Below are 21510 nucleotides of genomic sequence, written 5' to 3' on the forward strand. Positions count from 1 at the left end.
GATCGCTGTAGCCGACGCCCAGAAGCGTACGCCGAAAGACACGTCGAGCGCTACGCACAAGTCGAAAGACACGCCGAAAAAGCCCGAAGGAAGACAGGGACTACCCCCTTCAGTCGGGGGGTCACCCAGCACACCTGAAGGCTTTTCGGAGGGCGACGGGACACTTTCCTCGACGCTTTGGGAGAGGTCGAGCCGTTTCCAGCTAGATGACTCTATTTTTCCCCCGCCAGACCGCTCTGGGGTACCCCATGAAACCATGGAAAGACTCCACCTCTGTATGGAGAGGATGGAAAGGTTTATTAATACCCAGACCTCTCAAACTCCCAAGAGGACTAGAGAAGGGCCTCAGGAGGACCCCAGGGCCAAAAATCCGAGGCTAGTCGATCCCCAGGTGGACACAGCCTCAGACTTCCATAATGTATACGACCTCACTGGGGAGGAACAATACTTGGAGGAGGAGAATGATTTCATGGACGATGAAGGACAGAACCAGGAGGAATGTCTGGAAGAAAGGCCAGACATTATAGAAGAAGGCTTCGGAGAAAACACAGAAGAAGGACCTTCGCACCCCTGGCAATCCCCATCAGTATATTCCGACACTGATGTCCTAAACCTAAATCCTCCTGACAATTCACCGGTTAGGAACACGTCTCCAATTGACGATCAGCCCACTTTCAATGCACTGTTGCGCAGAGCAGCAGCACATTTCGAACTGGACACTGGGGAGCTCTCTCCAGAATTAGACTTTGTGGAAAGAGTAATTAAAGAGAAACCCCCGGTCAGCCAGACCATTCCCCTCCTAGCTTCAGTGAAGAGAAGAATCATCCCTTCGCTGGCCACTCCCGCATTGATCAGAGGGGTCAATCCGAGAATTGAAAAACTTTTCACTCCTTCACCCTCAGACCCGCTCTACATTAGGGGACATTCCATTCCGGATTCCCTAGTAGTATCTAATACTAGAAAGAGGGCAGGGGTACCACTTTCCACCAGTGAGGCACCCCCTGACAAGGAGGGCAAAAGGCTATATGCCCTTGCAAAAAGAGTAACTTCCTCGGCTGCCTTCTCAGCAAGAATTGCGAACAACAATTCTTTGCTTGCTAGCTATGCAGACGCGCAGTGGGCCAAACTGCGCAAGGACGCCGAGGAAGCACCGGAGCCTTTACGTACACGCCTACTTTCAACTATTGGCGAAGGAACCCAGGTGAACCAGAGCATTGTAAAAAACTCTCTGGACGCGGCAGAAACAGCGGGACGTTCCCTGGTGCAGGGAATACTCCTAAAACGCCATGTATGGCTGCGCAACTCAGGGTTTAAACCGGAGACACAGGCGTATTTAATAAATAAACCTGTGGAAGACTCTAACCTCTTCGGGAAAGCGGTGGATGAAGCTCTAGAGATGGCTAAAAAAGAGTTCGATACTATCAAGACTCTTGACCAAATCTCTAAGCCCACTACCAGACGCGGCTATGGCAACAAACGCTTTTTTCGTGGCCAACGCCAACAACAACAACAAAGTCAGCATCAACAATACCCTGCCACCAATTACCAGACCAATAGTGGGCAGTACAGCCAAAGAGGCCAACGCCGGGGTAAAGGGAGAGGTCGGGGATCCACCCCCAGAGGCCCCCAAGACCCCAACAACTCCAAGTGACGCGAAGATTCGCGTCCCCTCCCATGCAACACCGGTCGGGGGCCGGATAACATCCTTTCTTCCTGCATGGGAGGAGATAACGTCAGACCGTTGGGTACTTTCCACCGTAGCCAACGGATACTGTATCGAATTCAACAGTTCCCCATCCTACAGACCCCCGAGGGGACGTCGCATGACACCGGAACATCTTGCCATCCTTCTCCAAGAAGTACAACAACTGCTGGAAAAAGGAGCCATAGAGGTCGTGCCTCTATCTCAGGTAACGGAAGGTATTTATTCAGTGTACTTCCTTGTACCCAAAAAGGATCTAACCATGCGCCCTGTATTAGATCTGCGCCCAGCGAACAAGTTTATCAAACCCCAAAAGTTTCGTATGGTAACCTTACAGGAAGTGATCCCACTGCTTTCTCAGGGAGATTACATGACAACATTGGACATGAAAGATGCATACTTTCATATTTTAATGTTGCCAGCGCACAGAAAATACCTCAGGTTCATGATAGAGGGCAAACACTACCAGTTCAAAGTGCTACCCTTCGGCATAGCATCAGCACCAAGGGTATTCACGAAGGTGCTGGCAGTGGCAGCGGCCCACCTGCGCAGGTTGTCCATCCCAGTTTACCCTTACCTCGACGACTGGCTCATAACAGGGGATTCTTACGAAACATGCTTCTCCAATACCCAAAAGACGGTAGACCTTTTGTTCCAGTTGGGCTTCTCCATCAACGAAAAGAAGTCCAGTTTAGACCCCAGTCAAATCAAGCAATTCCTAGGGGCTCTAATTCAAACAAAGGACGGCCTCGTCTTCCCCTCCAAAGAGAGGGTCCAAAACATGCTGTTTCAGATCCCTCAATATGTGACCGGTCGAGAGGTGACGGTACGCAAAGCAATGCGCTTGCTAGGAATGATGGCGTCGTGTATTTATTTGGTACCTCACGCGCGCCTGCGCATGCGCCCAATGCAAGAGTGGCTCAACAGCCAGTGGTGTCACGCCAGCGGACTATGGGAGGATCTAGTAGTGGTCTCGCAAGCCTTGGTTCTCTCGCTACGGTGGTGGACAAAGGAAAACATGGAAAAAGGGAAACCCTTTGCCACACCCGCGGCGGAAGCCACTCTAACCACAGACGTATCCCTCACAGGATGGGGGGCGCACCTATCCCATCAGACTGCTCACGGAGTGTGGACTCCGAACGTAGCATCCAAACACATAAATCTACTGGAGCTACTAGCTGTGTTCAAGGCGCTAAGAGCCTTCCAGGAACACCTACAAGGCAAAACAGTAATGGTCCTTACAGACAGCACCACAGCCATGTACTACATCAACAAGCAGGGGGGCACCCACTCTCCAGGCCTGTCCAAGCTGGCCCAGAATATATGGAAGTGGGCTCTCAAACAGGACATGTTCCTACTATCACTACATGTACCCGGGGAACTCAATCTGCTGGCAGACAGACTCAGCAGAGATTTCCCCCTGCCCGAAGAGTACGAATGGCGCCTGCACGAAGACATCGTCTTCGACGTCTTCACACAATGGGGATTCCCAGAAATAGACCTGTTCGCAACCCTGGAAAACTCACAATGCCTAAGTTACGCCTCCAGGTACCCCCAGAACCAATCCAAGGGGAACGGTCTGTCGATGCAATGGTCAGGGAAATTTGTTTACGCTTTTCCTCCGACTCCCCTTCTCAACAGGGTGGTGCACAAGATGCACCAGGAACAAGTAACCATGATACTAGTGGCCCCAATGTGGGCCCGTCAACCATGGTTCGCTCACTTGATGGAGATGTCTCTATCTCCCCCAGTGAGACTCCCCTGCCCGTACAACATGCTGTCTCAGGACAAGGGCAGGACTCTGCATCCATGCCCCCAGAACATGAACTTAGCAGCTTGGCTCCTGAAATCATAGAGTTCGGACATCTACAGCTCCCGCAAAAATGCATGGACATCCTCAGGGAAGCCAGAAAACCTAACACTCGCCACTGCTATTCTAGCAAGTGGAAAAGATTTGTCATCTGGTGCAGGAGTAAAAGCATCAACCCTATTGACTGCTCTCCCACACATGTTGTTCTATACCTGACCCACCTTTTGGATTCAGGTCTAGTGTTTAACTCCATTAAAGTCCACCTAGCGGCACTTTCTGCATACACCACTTCCCAACTCAAGGTGTCGTGGTGGAGGATCCCTGTTATAAAAGCCTTCATGGAGGGAGTAAAGAGAATACACCCCCCGATAGCTGACCCAGCTCCCGGATGGGACCTTAATGTGGTACTTACCAGACTCATGGGCTCTCCATTCGAACCCATGCACAAAGCATCTCTTAAACACCTCACTCTTAAGACTGCTTTTTTAATAGCTATCACCTCCATCAGGAGAGTAAGTGAACTTCAGGCTCTTTCTATTCTAGACCCCTTCGTTACAGTTCACAGAGATAAGGTGGTTCTACGCACTCACCCTAGGTTTGCCCCGGAATTTATTTCTAAATTCCACGTAAACCAATCTATAGAACTACCAACGTTCTTTCAAAATCCTTCCAATTTGGGAGAAAGGACTCTGCACACACTAGATGTACGCAGAGCGGTCATGTTCTACATGGAAAGAACCAGACCACTGAGGAAGACTAATCAGTTCTTCGTCTCGGTGGCAGCAGGAAGAGAAGGAGATGCGATTTCAAAGTCCACTATTTCTAGATGGATTGTTCAATGCATCACTCTCTGCTATACTCTTGCTAAGAGAGAACTGCCCTTTAGGCCAAGAGCACACTCTACTCGAGGCACGGGGGCATCCATAGCATTCATTGCAAATGTTCCCCTTGAGTCCATCTGCAAAGCGGCTACCTGGAGTTCTGTGCACACCTTTACAAAACACTACTGTCTAGATGCACACTCTAGATCTGACTCCCAGGTGGGACAGGCAGTATTACGACACCTTTTCTCTACTGTTCCTTCTCATAACCCACCACCAACTCCGGGTACTGCTCGCTAGTCTATGCACAGCATGTGATTCTAAGCAGATTAACAAACATCAGAAGACAATGCATTACTTACCGTAAAAGCATTTCTGATGGTTGTATCTGCTTAGATTCACATGCGCCCACCCTTCCTCCCCGCTCGGATGGAAGGAACATAGACTTCCTTTATATCTCTCTCTCTTTTCTGTACTCACTCACGTCTAGAAGGCTCCCTCAGGGCAGAAAAATACAAACAGAGGGACCTCGACGCGTGAGGAATTGTGGGTACAACGCACGTCACTATAGGGATAGTGTTTCAGACACGCCTTGTCGACGTCCCTTTTCGACTACGAAAAACAAAATGCAATACTCCGCAGTGACCACGGGATGTCAGACCTATGCACAGCATGTGAATCTAAGCAGATACAACCATCAGAAATGCTTTTACGGTAAGTAATGCATTGTCATTTCCCTCTCTGGGATCCGGAATTTTTCTTTACACCCTTCAGATGTCAGGGGAACTCAGTCTATATAAAATTCCTTTAGTGTCCCGTCCTCCCTCCCAGCGAGACCAGAAGTGGGGTTGTGTGCCTGGTGTGAAGTCTGGGTTGTAGGCCATTGGCGTAAATGCCCCCCCCCTTATCTTTATCTTCCTGCCGCACAGTGCTTTGTCCCAGTACCATAGAGTGGTCTTGGTTGTCTCTAGCAGTGTACCCTCTCTCTCTATATCTTGAGCGCAGGAACCACAAATACTCCAGTGGGAACTTCGTTACCTCCCTCTCCAGGCTTACCTCCCTCTCCAGGCTTACCCATCCATTTTGGTTCTTCCGTGGGGCCCATTGTAACATCGGTGCCATCTGTGCCGCCCATAGATATCTACGGAATTCTGGTATTCCCAGCCCTCCGATTGCCTGAGATCGGAATAAAACCTTTCTGGGGACTCTAGGCTTCTTCCCTTTCCAAATAAAGGTCATGTTTTCTTTTGTAAGTTCTGGATCGCTGGAGTAGGAATTCTCAGCGGGAGTGCGCCAACTACGTATAAGAACCTGGAGAGAAGGGACATCTTAACCGCCGTTATACGTGCTGACCAAGACAATTCTTGCATATCCCATCTTTTAAGATCTTCTGTGAGGGCTTTCAGCCAGCAGTCCTGGGATATTTGCCCCATAAAGCCTCTTATACGTGGGTGTTAGGTTTATGCCTAGATAGGCTATGGGCCCTTGACTCCATTTTAAAGGGTAACGTCTCTCCCGTCAAATGGTATTTTTAAATCATATGTTGATTATGCGCTATGTAGCTAAACTTTGCACTTTCATAACTTCATTATTATTCATAATAGACTAAGTGACCATGGATGATTGTGTTGGCATATGAACATCAAAAGCCAACCATCGAAGATCATGTGCACTGCTACCTCTTCCTCGAATTTCCAGGGCCACTGTCTTCGTTGGTCTGAGGAAAACATTGTTTACCTACATGACGCTATCCCTGGAATTATCCGATTTGATCGAAGCATTTGAAAGGTCTGGTTGGGACCTTGGCGTAATGGTCTCCACTATAATATTATCTTTATCAAATAGATGGAGACCAAGACAAAACAATATGGTCAAGAAATTGGCTCGTTTTGACCATGTCCATAGCTGAGCCTAAGAAATTCCTCCTTAAGGAGCGTGCTGTTGGAAATAACCACGCATTGAGCCCTGAGACGAGACAAAGTAATCGGGTAAATCTGGGTACAAAATACAAAAACTGGCTAAAACAGCACAAGCTATCCCTTAGAAGTGCCAACTGGCAGAAACTGTTCTTTTGGATTAAAACACATGATACCAGCAAATTGTGGCAGTTTTACAATGATTTTAGGAAATCCTTCTCTCCCCAAGAGCTCAATCCTATATCAGAAGAGCAATGGTTACAATACGTTCAGGACTTCTTTTGTATTCCTTTAGAACATCCATCAGAATCCAATCCTTCATAATCGAACTATAGTGAGTGTGCTACTGTCGGTCACCAGAGTTCCTTTCAGCCTGACAATCGAGAAGAACATTTTGTAAAATTGATTGGACAATCTAAATCGTCACGGGTCCCCGGCCCTGACAGCATTCCGAATGTCGTATTCAAAGGCAGCTTACTGGTTTGGGCGAAGGTCCTCAATGTAATGTTCACACAAATTATTTAAACTGGAAAGATCCTGATTGGTTGGAAAAGATCAACCCTGGTCCCTATCTTTAAGAGGGGCAGCTCATTGGAGCCATCTAACTATCGTTTATTAGCTATGATGGACTCCTGTCAAAAGCTCTTCGCAAAGATATTATTAAAACTATCAAGATGGCTCGAAGAAAGAGATATACTGGGAATTTTCCAAACCGGTTTTCGGAAGTCCTATAATACGAGTAACAGTTCCATGTTGCAGTACTTGATTTCTTCATGTTCTAAGAAGAAAGACAATGCACTGTATTGCTGCTTTGTTGACTTTACCAAGGCCTTTCATCTGGTCTCTTGAGCTAAACTTTGGGAGGAATTAAAGAATTGGGACATAGATCTACAGCTATTGTACTTCATACAATCCCTGTAAACCAACACTTCTGTATCCGTCCGTCTGAGCTCGGAAGGCCACCGACCTGACTATACTTTAAACAATGGCGGAATAAAACAGGGATGTGTATTGGGACCTATATTATATAATTGGTACACAGGTGACTTAGCCCCGGTATTGAACAACGTGCGTAATTTCCCCCAAAAAATAAACAACATCCAAGTCATCCATTTCTTATGCTGATGACATAATAATTTTTGACCAGGCTCCAATTGGCCTGGAGCGGTCACTAGCAGCTCTTGCTACGTATGCGGCCGACAAGCAGAAGACAAGTAAACATACAGCTAAGGCTAAAGCTAAATGGCACATTGATAACATCTTGCTGAATGATGTGCAGGAATTCTTATATCTGGGTTTTCCCGTAAAAGTTGGAGCACCAGCATCTTTTTATGAAGAACATGTGCAAGGGAAAGTATGGAAGAGATGGCTAGTCACAAAGAATTTCATTGAACACAACGGGGGATGGAATATTAGTGGCTCTGTTGAAATGTATAGGATGAGCATAAAATCTGCCATACTATACGCCCTTGAGGTTTTGCCTGCTACACAGGTACAGTGGCTGAGGAGGTTTTGAGCAAAAATATTGCGTTCTATTATAAATCTTCCTCATGCTATGCCTGTAGAAACTTTGCGACTAGACTACGGCTTGCCCTCTTTGTACTCACTGTGGAGTACTCGGCGAGTACTACTATTTGCAAAACTGGGCAAACAAGACCGTAGCTCAAACACTTTATTGCAGCTGCTCGGAGATAGATTCCCGCTAGCTGCTTTAAATCCTTTTATTGCAAAATTGCAACATTTTTGTATGGCTCATCTGAGAATCTTGGGACTTGACAGCAACAGACTGGTAAATTTGCCTGATTGTGAAAACATTGTTAAGCAGAAATCTCATCAATGGGATTGGATTTCCAATATCAAGCAAGTGCACCAACATGCTTGATATAAAGAATAAAGTATCAGAGTGTTCTAGGAAATACGCCTTGCAGCTACTTAACTAAATGCTGTTGCATTCATTTAAAGCGTTTTATTCTGTATCTGCGTCTTAACATTCTCCCCACAAATGAATACACTAGTCACTGGAAAAACTCTGTTCCCCGGAAATACCTATGTAGATGCTGTAATCTAGAGAGTGAGACCGCTAGACATATACTAACATCATGTATAGCCACGACTGAGATTTATAGGGGAGGGTACGGTCACTTTGTAAGTGTAATAGAAAGTATTTGAGAAGACCAATTTTGGGCCACATTGACAGCTGCTCAATCTATAGTAATAACTTCACCTGCACACGAAATTTGGAACAGAGCTACTAGCACTCTGGTAATATTAGATTGACTGTTTTTTAGCTTAATATGGGCGTGCAGATTTATTGACTGTTTTAACTGAATCGAAGATATTTACTATACATTTAGACTTCTGGTTCTGTATTTGACTCTTCTGAATTGTCTTTTTAATTGATAATTTTACTGTTCTTATGTTTCCTTTTAAAAGTCCTTGTTTGTAACATGCTTAAAGTTTCTATAAATTAAACTAGGGCATTTCAATAAAAAAAAACATAGGTGCCAAGTGGCGGAGAATAAAAAGTGAAACCTCTATCCTGAGGATGGAGTAATCGTCAGACATGTAAGTCATAAATATCCAAGCAGGGTTGCAAGCCTCCACAGCCCACCGGGGAGCCCCACTGCTACTCCCACCCGGGACCTGTCCACCAAACAGCAGAAACGCCTACATGTTAAGTCTCCTCCCACTACCAAAGTCCCTTTGCATTCCCTCACAACGTCCGCAATCATTACCCTTGGAAATTCCAATTGCCCTTGATTGGGGGCATATATCATCACAAACAACCACACTTCATCAGAGCCCAGACACCATCAGTGCCCTACTGTCTCCACTCTTCTACACTACTACTTCTTCCAACCTCAGCCTCCTGAACAAAAGGATCCCCAGCCCTCCCCTTGGAGTCACTGTATGTCCAGTGTATCTGCCCAATCAAGCCACATGGCGTACGTCTCCTCTCCCTGTGACAGCCTTGTCTCTTGGAGAAATAGAACATCTGATCCTGTCCTCCGAAATTCCCTGGCCACCAATGATCGTTTAGTCAGGGAGTTTAAACCCTTCACATTCCGTGTGTGTATGCGCAGGCTGTCCGCCCTCCACATCTTGCATCGCCATACATCAAATGAATCTTGCCTACAATAAAACCCATCAACAGAGAAGACAATTCTCCTGGTCATCCCAATCCCCTCCAACAAATTGCATATACCAGATCCCCTCATCTCCCTTGCCCCCCAAATAATTCCCAACAATCCCACAACCTCATCCGACACTGAGACGCCCGTCCAAATGACAATGGGCCACCAGAGTCACCTGTCCCCTCCCCTCCTCAAAAAACGCATTACCCTTCAAGAAGCACCAAGCACAACATATCACTTAAAACGAATTACAAACTGGAACACACGTCCCCTGAGGACTTCTCATTTCACAGGTGAAGGGGTTTTCGATCGCCTATATTTACGACCCCTTGGCACATGCTTCCATTGCGTTAATCCAACCAGAACATCTTGTGCAGCAGTCGATCCGCCCTCCTCGGTTAGTGTTCCCTGCCCCTTCTGTTTCCGAAAGGTGGTGAAGAACCTGCTCCATTTCTCAGCCCTTAATCACTCTATAATCAACGTTCAGGTGTTAAGGCAAAAGGCAAGAAACATCTATAGCATATCCCCTTCTCCGTAAGCCAGGTAGTGAGTGGCCTGCAATCCTTTTGCCTGGACAAAGTACAATTGGACAGATCCTGGTCAATCTGAATCGTGTCAATTTCAAATCGAAAAGCACGGTGCTGTTTAGCTCCATCAAGGATGCCGCCTTATCTGTGTACCTGAGAAATGCCACAATCACAGACCTCTGCTCTTAACCGCCTCAGAGTGCCCTCTCTATTGACGCTGCTTTCCCTCCTTAATTTGCAAACGAGAAATAAAAAGGGACCTCCACCTTCCCCTGCACATCACCAGGATTCTCCCTGTTTCATTCTTGCAGTCCAAAAATGTGAGAGTTATTTCTACATTCTCTGTTTTCGAGATCATCCAATTTGTGCTGCACGCCCTCTTCCCTTGTTTATAGGTCAGTCACCGACACTGACACATCATGCAGAATAAGTCAATGGCTTCAATACCCCAAGACTATTCTCTATGACAACTCTTCCACTTAAGTCAGACATCAAAGCCTGCACTTCCCCTCTAAAGGCCTTAATTTCCTAGAGAATGTCACTGATGTCTTCAGTGAACAGTGCCTGTATATCCACCGGCTCTTGCAAATCCATTTCCCCAGCACCAAGCTCCTTAAGCGGGCTCCAGAAATGGATAAAGCGCTGCAGCCAAAGATCAGCTGTCCGCTGTTTGTGTACCAAAGGCAGATCTCCAAAGCAGTCACCCCCTAGGGGTAGAAACCGGAGCCATGTCCAAAGTGCCTTCCTGTACACTGGGAGGGTGGGAGCTCTGACCGGATCTCCACTCTGTCGAGGTCTCACCACTAAGCCAACCAATCCACCCAAAGATTTAGAGCTCGCACTCCGGGTGCACCTTCCATAGCGCAAAAGGTACGGGAAACTTTAAATCAGTCCCTGGGGTTGGGACTTCCAATGAACAAAGTCCTTGCCCCCCCTCCTGCACCTGAGGGACTATGTCCGCCACTCAACCGGGGAAGGGTGGATCAACTCCTTCCTAACTTCTTCAGCCATCCAGAAAGGGGCAGTAGAAATGAAGTCCCCCCCCCCCCCCCCCTCAGCAATATGTTTCACCAGGGATTCTGCCGTCAATAAAAGGAGCCACGTCGCTGCTAGCACCAAACGGGCCACATCGGCATTGGCACGCACTGCACTTCTCACAGCCAGAGGCTACGTCAACTGTGTGCCCATGATGTCCCTACTCCAGTCCCTTTTGTACGGTGCTCTCCTCACCTCAATCCCTCATATTGGCGGCAGTGGAGTTGCCTGTTACTCCGTCCATGGGTGGGCAGATAGGATTCCGTGAACCCCAGTCTCTGGATGATATCCCACAGCAAGGGGAATAGATCAGACGATCACTGCCCGCGAAGGCCCTCAAACCCTGTCGGGAGGCCTGCACCTTTGATCTCTGGTCCATGCCCCTGTAGCGCTACAGAAAATGCACTGGTCTAAGCGAGCACTTGTATGCATGTTCCACCACTTCACAGCCACAAAAGTGCTCTCATTTGGCAGTAATCCATTAAAGAAGGGCGGCCGTCTTAGCCTAGGCCCCCTGGTGGTCTCTTCAAGCTTTTTAAGGGTTCTTTTAAGGGTTTGTTTGAATTGTTCGATCATCCTTTCTGTTTGGGGGTGATATATAGACGTTCTGAGGGTTTTGATGTGGAGGTTGTCCTTCACCACACCCATGATCTTGCTCATAAACGTCATACCTTGAACAGTAAGACTTTCCTTTGGGAAGCCTACCCTTGATAAGAATGGAATTGGGTGTTTCAAAATCTGCTGCAAGGTGTTACTTTGCATGGGGAAAGCCTCTGGATAACTTGTGTCATAGTATAGTATTGATTCCCAGGCTTAGAAGATTCCAGGGGTCCTACCATAGCCATCCCTATCTGGGAAAAGGGGATGTCTATCACAGGTAGAGGCTGCAAAGTGGGCAGTAAGGGGTTTTTGCAGATCTGTTTTATGACACAGCGGACGTGTTGACACAACATTTTTGATGTCGGTGAAAATTCTGGGTCAGTAAAATCTATTACCAGTTTTTTCTTGGCTCTAAGAGACCCTTAAGTGTCCAGATGTAAGGGGAGCATGGGCTATCTTGAGAACCACCCGCTGATGGCTTTTTGGGACTACGATCTGGGACCTAACTTAACCCCTTCATCGGTACTATCCCCTCTATATAGTAAGCCTTGTTTAATGAAAAAGAAGGGATGCTCTTTCTTTCTTCCTTCTGGAATCACTTTAAGGAATGCTTCTGCTAATATCCGATCATTTCGTTGTGTAAAGGCCAAATCTGTAATTATCTAGGCCTCATCATTGTTGCTCTTGTGGGTAGTGTAGTCTAATTTCAGGTCTGGAGCTTGTTCAGCCTCACCGAACCCCTTTGTCCCTCTCCGTGTAGTATTGATCTGGGAATTCTGTGATATCTGGGAATACTGCCTTCTCCAAAATCCCTTGGCCTACTTTATCACCAATTTCCACCCAGTATGCATCCTTCCCATTGTTCTGCAGGAGTACTTTTACATTTCTTCTTTAGTCGGGGTCTACTACTCCTGCTAACACGTCCAACCCATATCTCCAGGCTAATTCAAACTTGGACATTGTCTGGATGCAAGTGCCTGTAGGAGGGTGGGGGGGAGGTTAGAACTAGGCCAGTTGGTATAATCTGCCTCTCTCCTGGGGCTATGGTGAGGTCCTGACTACTACATAGGTCAAACCCAATGGACTCTTGGGTGGCTACTGTTGGGACGGTGGCCTTGTCTGTTAACCTGATACATTTGAGGGTGCCCCAGTTTGTATCAGCCAGATCCCACTGCTTACACCACATGTAAGGCTGCAGAAGAAAGACTCTGACACAGATGGGTCGTAGTGTTTGCTATTCACATTTATTCAAGGGTAAAAAGGAAAAGAAACCCCTATCCCACCCTAACTGTAAGAGGGGTTTCCCAGCCTGAACTTAAATAACTAGTGTCAGAATGTACAAAGCAAAAGTCACAATATCCAGTGTCAAAATCCTAACTCTGTTCCTTGCACGCTAAGCAAACTAAATCAAAGGAGATGTCTTCTTGGTCCAGAGGAATGACTCCCTTCTCCTGGATGAACGGCAGTGCTTGCCTTGATAATTCTCCCAATGTGGTTTCAGCCACTCTGTAGTTGTTGGGGAAATGTCTCGCTTTCCCCAGCCTTCATCAGGCTTACAACGTAGTTCCTTGGGGTCCCAGAACGTGGTTGGCAGCTTTGGCTTCCACTCTCAGTATACTGCGCTGAAGAACAGCCTGGATGCACTCCCCAAGCTGCAGTGGGTTCCCGACCTTGGTGTGCAGACCTGGTTCCCTCTCACCGAAGAAGAGTGGCCAAGATGCACTTCACAGGCTGCAGTAGGTCATATAGACTTGGTTCACTAACCTGCCAAGTACTGTATGGACTTTCTATTAACTTCCAATTCTCTTGATTTAGGTGCGAGTCCCAGACTCTCAATTCTGGCTTTAGTTTTCCTTTCTGTGGGCTTGCTTTACTCTCCTGCCAAGCCTTAGTACAAGTCCATGTACTTCTTTGTTTTCCTCCCACTGCTTTAGGGTCCCAGACCCTCCTTTCCCAGCCTTCCGATTCATGTGACCACCTCCTTGAGCCTTCAGAGCCTTGTTGGCTGCCCGCATACATTATGGTGTGGTTTGCGCAAGTGTTGGCTCCCTTGAGGTAGCTGGGCTCGTTCATGCAACTGCAGTACCTTCTCATAGCTTCCCTTCCTCTGTGGAAACTCTGCAGTCTTCTTTCCGTCCAGGACAGTGTGGTCTTGCACAATTGCGCTTCCCAGGTTTCTGGGGCACTCAGTCTTAGTCTGCCTGCGTGCCGTGAGGTTCTCACGTCCTGGACAGGCCTCAGACTCTCTCTCCCTATTATCGGCATCCTGGTCAGCACCCACCGACACACCAGGCTTGTCCTTCCTCTCGCGGTTCCTCCAGGGAGGACTTGACAATCTGTCAAGTCCTTCTTCGGTTTTTATCTTGTTTCTTCCAAAAAAATGTTGTGAGCCACTAGACTGGTAAAAGTCGTTCCAATGATTATTCGGTATTGCTCGACACTTCCTCCTTGTCTCAGTACTATGTGAGTGCTGATGTGATAGCTCACTAAGACTAAGACTCTTTTGGTACTCTCTATTTGGACTGCTTTAGAAAAGTACATAGGGTATCGGGGTAGAATTGAAGAGGAATTAGGTGAAGCAAAGGTGGGGTAAATGTTAGAAGAGGGGTCTAGGGTCATGTATTTGTTGGGAATACAGTGTTCTCCCAATGTGGTCGTCCCTGGTCCCAAAGCGGGATTTCCCTCCCTTGACATTCACCCGCTGAGTACCACCCCCAGGGTGACTATCTGGTATTGGCCGCAACACTCTGCCCTCATTCAAAGGGGCTCTGCCTTCAGAAGCAGTGACGACATTGTGGCATTCGTCACATACCCTTTCCCTTATGTTTTCTGGTACCTCTTTCCCTAAAGGGAACCGGGAAAGAAAATCTACATTTCCCTTATCTTTGCCTCAGGGATGTTACACGCTGAAACAAAAAAGGCTGCAAGTCGAGGAACCATTGCATGATCCTGGGATTGGTGTCTTTCCTCGAACTGAGCCACAGGAGCGGGGAATGGTCTGTAACTCTGGTGAATTTCCTCCCAGTGATGTAATGGCAGAGATGACTCGCTGCCCATTTAATTGGCAAGGCCTCAAGTTCTAGCGTGGCAATGTTTCTCTAGGGAATCATTTCCAGCTGATATACAGCACAGGGTGTTCTATCCCATCATAGATTTGCGACAGCGCCGCTCCTAGTCCTACCAGTGACGACATTGTGGGATTCATCACATGGGCCACATATTGAATAGTTATTAGGTCAAAATAAGTACTTTCGTTAAATATAAATCACAGCAAAGCATAGTGTATATATAAAAACAGCAGTGGTCAATTAGGACCCAACCCATTTCTGCAACTAAAATGTAACTGGTAGTAAGCACTATACATATGTACTTAAGGGGTGGGAAGGGAAAACATTTCCTTGTGCTAGGTTGTGGAGCATGCGCAGATTCATGAATTGCTCTGGTGTCTTGGTGGATCTTTTGGAGAGATTACATTTCTCAACGGTGGCTTGTGTGAGGAGTGGAGCCGCGGGACACTACCTCTTTTTTTCAGGTTGAATGTGGGTTGCGCCAAGGCTGTGTTTTGGCCCCTCTGCTCCTTTGTCTCTATATAAAGGGCCTATATGACCATTTACTTACTAACTCAGATTTCACTAGGCTGGGTGATAGCTCACTAAGACTAAGACTCTTTTGGTACTCTCTATTTGGACTGCTTTAGAAAAGTACATAGGGTATCAGGGTAGAATTGAAGAGGAATTAGGTGAAGCAAAGGTGGGGTAAATGTTAGAAGAGGGGTCTAGGGTCATGTATTTGTTGGGAATACAGTGTTCTCCCAATGTGGTCGTCCCTGGTCCCAAAGCGGGATTTCCCTCCCTTGACATTCACCCGCTGAGTACCACCCCCAGGGTGACTATCTGGTATTGGCCGCAACACTCTGCCCTCATTCAAAGGGGCTCTGCCTTCAGAAGCAGTGACGACATTGTGGCATTCGTCACATACCCTTTCCCTTATGTTTTCTGGTACCTCTTTCCCTAAAGGGAACCGGGAAAGAAAATCTACATTTCCCTTATCTTTGCCTCAGGGATGTTACACGCTGAAACAAAAAAGGCTGCAAGTCGAGGAACCATTGCATGATCCTGGGATTGGTGTCTTTCCTCGAACTGAGCCACAGGAGCGGGGAATGGTCTGTAACTAGGGTGAATTTCCTCCCAGTGATGTAATGGCAGAGATGACTCGCTGCCCATTTAATTGGCAAGGCCTCAAGTTCTAGCGTGGCAATGTTTCTCTAGGGAATCATTTCCAGCTGATATACAGCACAGGGTGTTCTATCCCATCATAGATTTGCGACAGCGCCGCTCCTAGTCCTACCAGTGACGACATTGTGGGATTCATCACATGGGCCACATATTGAATAGTTATTAGGTCAAAATAAGTACTTTCGTTAAATATAAATCACAGCAAAGCATAGTGTATATATAAAAACAGCAGTGGTCAATTAGGACCCAACCCATTTCTGCAACTAAAATGTAACTGGTAGTAAGCACTATACATATGTACTTAAGGGGTGGGAAGGGAAAACATTTCCTTGTGCTAGGTTGTGGAGCATGCGCAGATTCATGAATTGCTCTGGTGTCTTGGTGGATCTTTTGGAGAGATTACATTTCTCAACGGTGGCTTGTGTGAGGAGTGGAGCCGCGGGACACTACCTCTTTTTTTCAGGTTGAATGTGGGTTGCGCCAAGGCTGTGTTTTGGCCCCTCTGCTCCTTTGTCTCTATATAAAGGGCCTATATGACCATTTACTTACTAACTCAGATTTCACTAGGCTGGGTGATAGGGGTTTACCTTTACTTGCCTATGTGGATGAGTCTTATTAGCTCGCACTACCAGATCCCTACAGTGCTTTCTTGACGATTGCGTCCAATTTATGGATACTCTGGGACTGAAGATAAACGGCTAGAACCTGGCTGTCATTGCTTGCTTCAGGTGGAAGTGTCCCCTGAGGATTTCGGCTATCTTCTGTAAGGGGGAGTTAATCCCTAGAGTGGATTACTTTGATAACCTGGGGGTGAGATTATTATTGAATTTTGGGGCTGAGGCACATGTTGAGAAACAGACCCGAAGATTCAAACCGGTGATTCGAAGGGGGGGATAGCCAGATCCGTGGGCTCGTTCCAAATAAGGCCGATTGAGCGTGTGCTCAATGTTTTTCATGGTAAAGACTCTTCTGTGGCAAGATATGGTATGGGGATTTGGCAAAACTGAACCTATCCAGGTGGTTGAGAATAGCTTCTTTAAGAGCATTTTGGGGTTACCAGAGTCTGCCCCCAATTTTGCAGTTAACCAAGAATTGGGCTGTTGATTTCTTTTTGATCTGGTTGCATCCTTGCCTGCCAGACACTTGTTTAGAATTTAGGGTAATACTAAAGCTATTTTGACCCAGGAATTAATTAGTTACCTTGTGCTTAGGGACCCCCATTTGAAGATGCCCTGACTTAGGTATGTAAAAGCTCTGTTGGTTGGTGTGGGTGTGGGTCACCATTGTTCTACTACAGCTTTTTTATCTATTAAGGCTGTACAATCTGCAAAAGCCAGTGTACTCCAGTTTATTCTTGATAAGAGTCCTTGGGGTTTGAAGCCAGCTAATAGGAAACTTGTAATTGTCACGTCTCCTGGTTTGCAGAATTATCTGAGCTGGGCTCAGCATCTGTCTCAGTGCATTTTTGTTTCTAGGGCACGTTTTAATTGTTTCACTTAGATCTGTGGTGGCGGCTTGGTCCAAGGGGATGTGGATCAATTGTGTGCTCTGTGGGGTGCCTAAAGATGTAGCACACTTCTATTTTATCTGCTTTGCTTTTTCAGCAATTAGGAAGCACACATTGAAACCTGTTTTGCAGGGTTTAGGTTTTCGATCTTATGAGCCAGCATTGCATTATCTGTTATTGGCGGAATCTGTATAGGTGGGTGGGCTGTATTGATCTTTTTTTAAAACGCGCTTTGTGTCTGAGTATTTCTATTAAGATTTATTGGATTTTGTACTTTGAGGTTTTGTTTTAAAGGGTTTTATCATGGTTGATGGGTTTGATCCCAATTAATTTAGTTTCTGTTTGTAATGTTGTTTGCTTATTATTTTTATGTTCTGCTTTGTTTTACCGAAATAAACAATAAACATGACATAAATATCCTTCTTACCAGGACCCATAGTGCTATACAGACATTGGTTGCAGTATTCCCCCTAAACTCTAGCACATAGTAACATGAACATTACAAATCCACACTGCACAGTTATATAGCTCCTGGATGGATAAAAAAGGGGTTACTTAATAGACAACACAACCTTAGGGCTACCAAAATTTAGGATACATTCAGGCTTGCACTACCCAAACTAAGGCGCTATTACACTCCAAGAAAGGGAAACACAAGTAACCAGTAATTGTACACTGTAACTTAATACATTTTAATAGGCTGGAGCGGAATAAAGGGATGTAATAATGTACAGTGGATCAGGGCTAGTAGCTAAAAATCAGTTCAGGGACCTAAGGGGGACGCATGAGAAATGTCACTGTTTAGGTGCATACCTTAGAATGCCACTTTGTAGGAGTTAATAGTCTTGATAAAAGTGCCTGTTGGGGAGTTTTATTAACGTCCACCTATGGTAGGTCTGTAGAAGACTCTAGTGTGCAGGGCTCACTCTTAGTACAGGCCTGAACTACTCAAAATGTGTGGTAGCAATGGCTGAGCATCCAGGCTTAGTCTAGGAGGGAGAAGGGCTCTAGTAGAGTACAAAGACCTTTGAGCACGCAATCAACCAAGATGGCACTTACACACTTGCAGTTATATAAAAATATTAATAATTAAACAAACCAGGCAATGTTAAGGTAACTTCATTTCAGGTAAGATAAACTTTGTACATAGATACAGTAGGACTTTTGCAGTTGTAACTCAATTCAATGGTAAACCTTAAAATAGATTTCAGGTAAGAGGAAGAGTTTGTTTAGGTTAGGAAAAGTATTCATCTGCCAACAATCACAGAATGATAATACCGGTAGGTAAAATTACTTTACACACACTTGTGGAATAGTTGGAAGCAATTCCAGGTAAGTAAAAGCACTTTGGCAATTAAACTCAGAATCACTGTTTCAGAAAATAAAGAATGGATCAAAACCAGCACCGAGCAGGTAAGATTTTCATTAAAATTCAGAGGCATTAGGCTTTTAAAATCCATCCCTGTCTAGATATGAATGTCTCAATGTCAGATTGGGGGGCATAACTAGCAAGTCACCGGCTGTAGAATGGTAAGAGTTCCAGAAGAAGTCTTGTAGCAAGTAAGTACACTTCTTTGTTGGTAAAAAGGGTTTATTCTTGTAGCTGCACCACTTGCCTTGCATGTACTTTTTTTCCCTTTTGAGGCCAATGATAATCCAGCACTAAGCCAGCCTAGGGGTTATTTTAGTATGCCTCCAGACTGTAACATGACACAATGCTGGGCATCCTGACACTGGCAGATCGAGGCTTTGTTGTTTGTCACAAGAAGGTTAGGGAAAACCAATTGCATCCCACATTGACAAATTGTCCCCCTTACAAGTCACAATGACATGCAGAGTTTTATTTAAAGCAATATATATCTGTGTGGCTGGCAGGATGGCTCAGGGGCAATGCGTTTGTCTTGGAAGCAAGACCATGCAGAGCAACGCAGGTTTGAATACCGGTCCCGCGCGCAGAGACCGGTCTCTAATATTTAGCGCGTAATAAAAGATGAATATAGCATAACCACAAATTATTTTTAACACTTGAGCCCAGTGCCCCTGGCACTACTACCTTGTGGTATTGTAATGTTACTGCATTAAAATAGTTTAAACTTATTTGATCAGTATGACTGTTAGTATGAATATTTAATGTGAAGAATGATGAGAGAAGATGGCTGGAAGGTCCGCGTGTTTGGCTGGATTAGGTGCAAATTGTGTCCTTGCAGCACCCCCCCGTCCCCCACAGTGTGTTTTTTTTAACAGAAATGGCAGTGAGCAGACCAGTTGAATTTAACAATGAAATGTAAATAAAATATCACAATTCTCTTTATACCACTAATGGCTCCATGGACCCTAAGAATAATGCATCCCGGAGATGCACTGACACTTTGTGGCAGTGACCTGGGCCCTGGTGAATATGCCACTGATAGTGACATGTGCAACTCATAAAACAGGTTCTGTGAATAACGTACCGATTTCCCATTTTTAATTTGTCTTATTACATCAATAGGGCCAAGCCCAGGAGTGCCTTTTGGAAAAGTCAATGCTGGATAATCGGAAGAATTTTCTCGTGGCCAGGATCAGTGCCCAGGTGAGTACATGTCTTCTGAGAGCTTTGTGATGCTTGGGACCTGCCGTGGAACATCCTACCTGCCCCCTTTCTCCTCCCCACGCACCCCAGTATACTAATGGCCACAAGACAACACATAGTAGTTTTGTTTGCGACAGTCGTTTAAAAAGCCGCAAGCCATGCTTTGGCTGGAGCACTCTTAAAGTCACAGGCTGTCAAGTAAATCTTCCATTACCAGGCAAAGCAAACCAGGGATCTTGGTCTATTGACCTTATGTGGATTTCCTCTCATTTTGGTGGGAATTTGGTGGGAATTTAATTAAGAAGCCCCTGTATTTCTCGACACCCGGCACCATTTCCCCTTCCTTCTTTCGACTTCACATGGAGAGCTGTGGACACTGCAGGTTTCTTTGAAGTTTCTGACATCTCAACTATTGTTTTTCCTTGCTATCAAATTGTTTCGCTAGACTCCTCCCCTCATGCATGTGCTATGAATGGTTCCTTTTTGCACTGGCTTCTACTGGAGAATTTAGTCTTGATGTAAGATACACTTGCATCAACCAAGAACACACAACGTTGGGTCAGAGTGCTATTTTGCTTTACTTGTCAAGCTGTCATGATCACACTTCTTTGTGCCCCTGGGGATGGTTCTTCTTGTCAAAGGGTTTTGTCATTTTATGATGGTACGTTAGTTTCTCTGCAAATACTCTTCCTTTAAGATATTCTGTTTTTTCTCATACTTCTACTCCAATTTACCAGACATAAAATATATTCCTTTATTCCACAGATTAGTTTTCTGTTCATCATTCACTGTTCAAGTGCATCCTTGTTTTGCTTGGAGATTTAGTACTTTGTTTGTTTCCTACAATTCGCCTTTTCGGAGTTCAAGTGGATTACATTGGTACCTGCCACGGTGCTCAAGCTCATGGTCTTTAACATTTCTGGTCCGCTTTACTCCTTGGTTTTATATCAGTGGTTCTTCTTTCCTCAGTTTTCCTCACTCTCCTTCTCCCCTCAGGAGACTGCATGTATGCAAACTTTCCTTCAATGCTTCATCTAACTTCTTGCCGGTTCTGCTTCTTTGTCACTTTTTTTTATTATTGTAAATTGGTTTTATTTACAAACCTTATACATCACATGATTAAATTTAATTCAATGTCATAACGGTGTAAGATACACTAAAAGACATTATTCAATATAAAAGAAAACGGAGAATCCTAAGTTAAAACCGAGTATTAACTAGAGTCCGATTTATCCCCACTCATGGTTAAAAAATACCTTATAGCACTTCACATTTTGATATTTTAAAATATCATATAATCATTGCTTTCTTTAAGAAGTGAACAACACCAATTAATAAAAAGGATGGGCTGCCTTGTAGGACGTACCTCCAAAAATGTTAACCATTCAGGGAACCTATGTCATAAACAAATCTACTAAACAGTTATTCTCTAGTCTTCTGCAGCAGGGAACAGGAGATCAACAAATGCTTTGTTTCTGCGGAATGTCCACAGAACCTACCCATTGTACTCTCCCTTTGACCTCGATTTGATAATACTGCACCCGTGTACAATAGGTGAAATCTGAACCTCATAAACCTTTCCCTGTAACGTCTGTCGGGGCACTGTTTTAGGTATTGTGGAAGAGTTCCGCCTTTTTTAGGATCCACACTT

At 45.5% G+C, this 21510-nt stretch overlaps 1 protein-coding gene across 2 annotated transcripts in view; it reads left to right on the top strand.

Annotated features, from left to right (window-relative positions):
• Positions 1-21510, top strand: part of PTPN23 (protein tyrosine phosphatase non-receptor type 23) — a 1404706-nt gene that overhangs the window by 340064 nt on the left and 1043132 nt on the right. For both annotated transcript variants that reach the window (XM_069645828.1, XM_069645827.1), the window contains exon 7: positions 19779-19859. In XM_069645828.1, the coding sequence (XP_069501929.1) occupies positions 19779-19859 (81 nt within the window). The remainder of the gene's footprint in view (positions 1-19778; positions 19860-21510) is intronic.

Source organism: Ambystoma mexicanum, chromosome 2p (assembly GCF_040938575.1).
Source record: "Ambystoma mexicanum isolate Mex_15411 chromosome 2p, UKY_AmexF1_1, whole genome shotgun sequence".
Lineage (NCBI taxonomy): Eukaryota > Metazoa > Chordata > Amphibia > Caudata > Ambystomatidae > Ambystoma > Ambystoma mexicanum.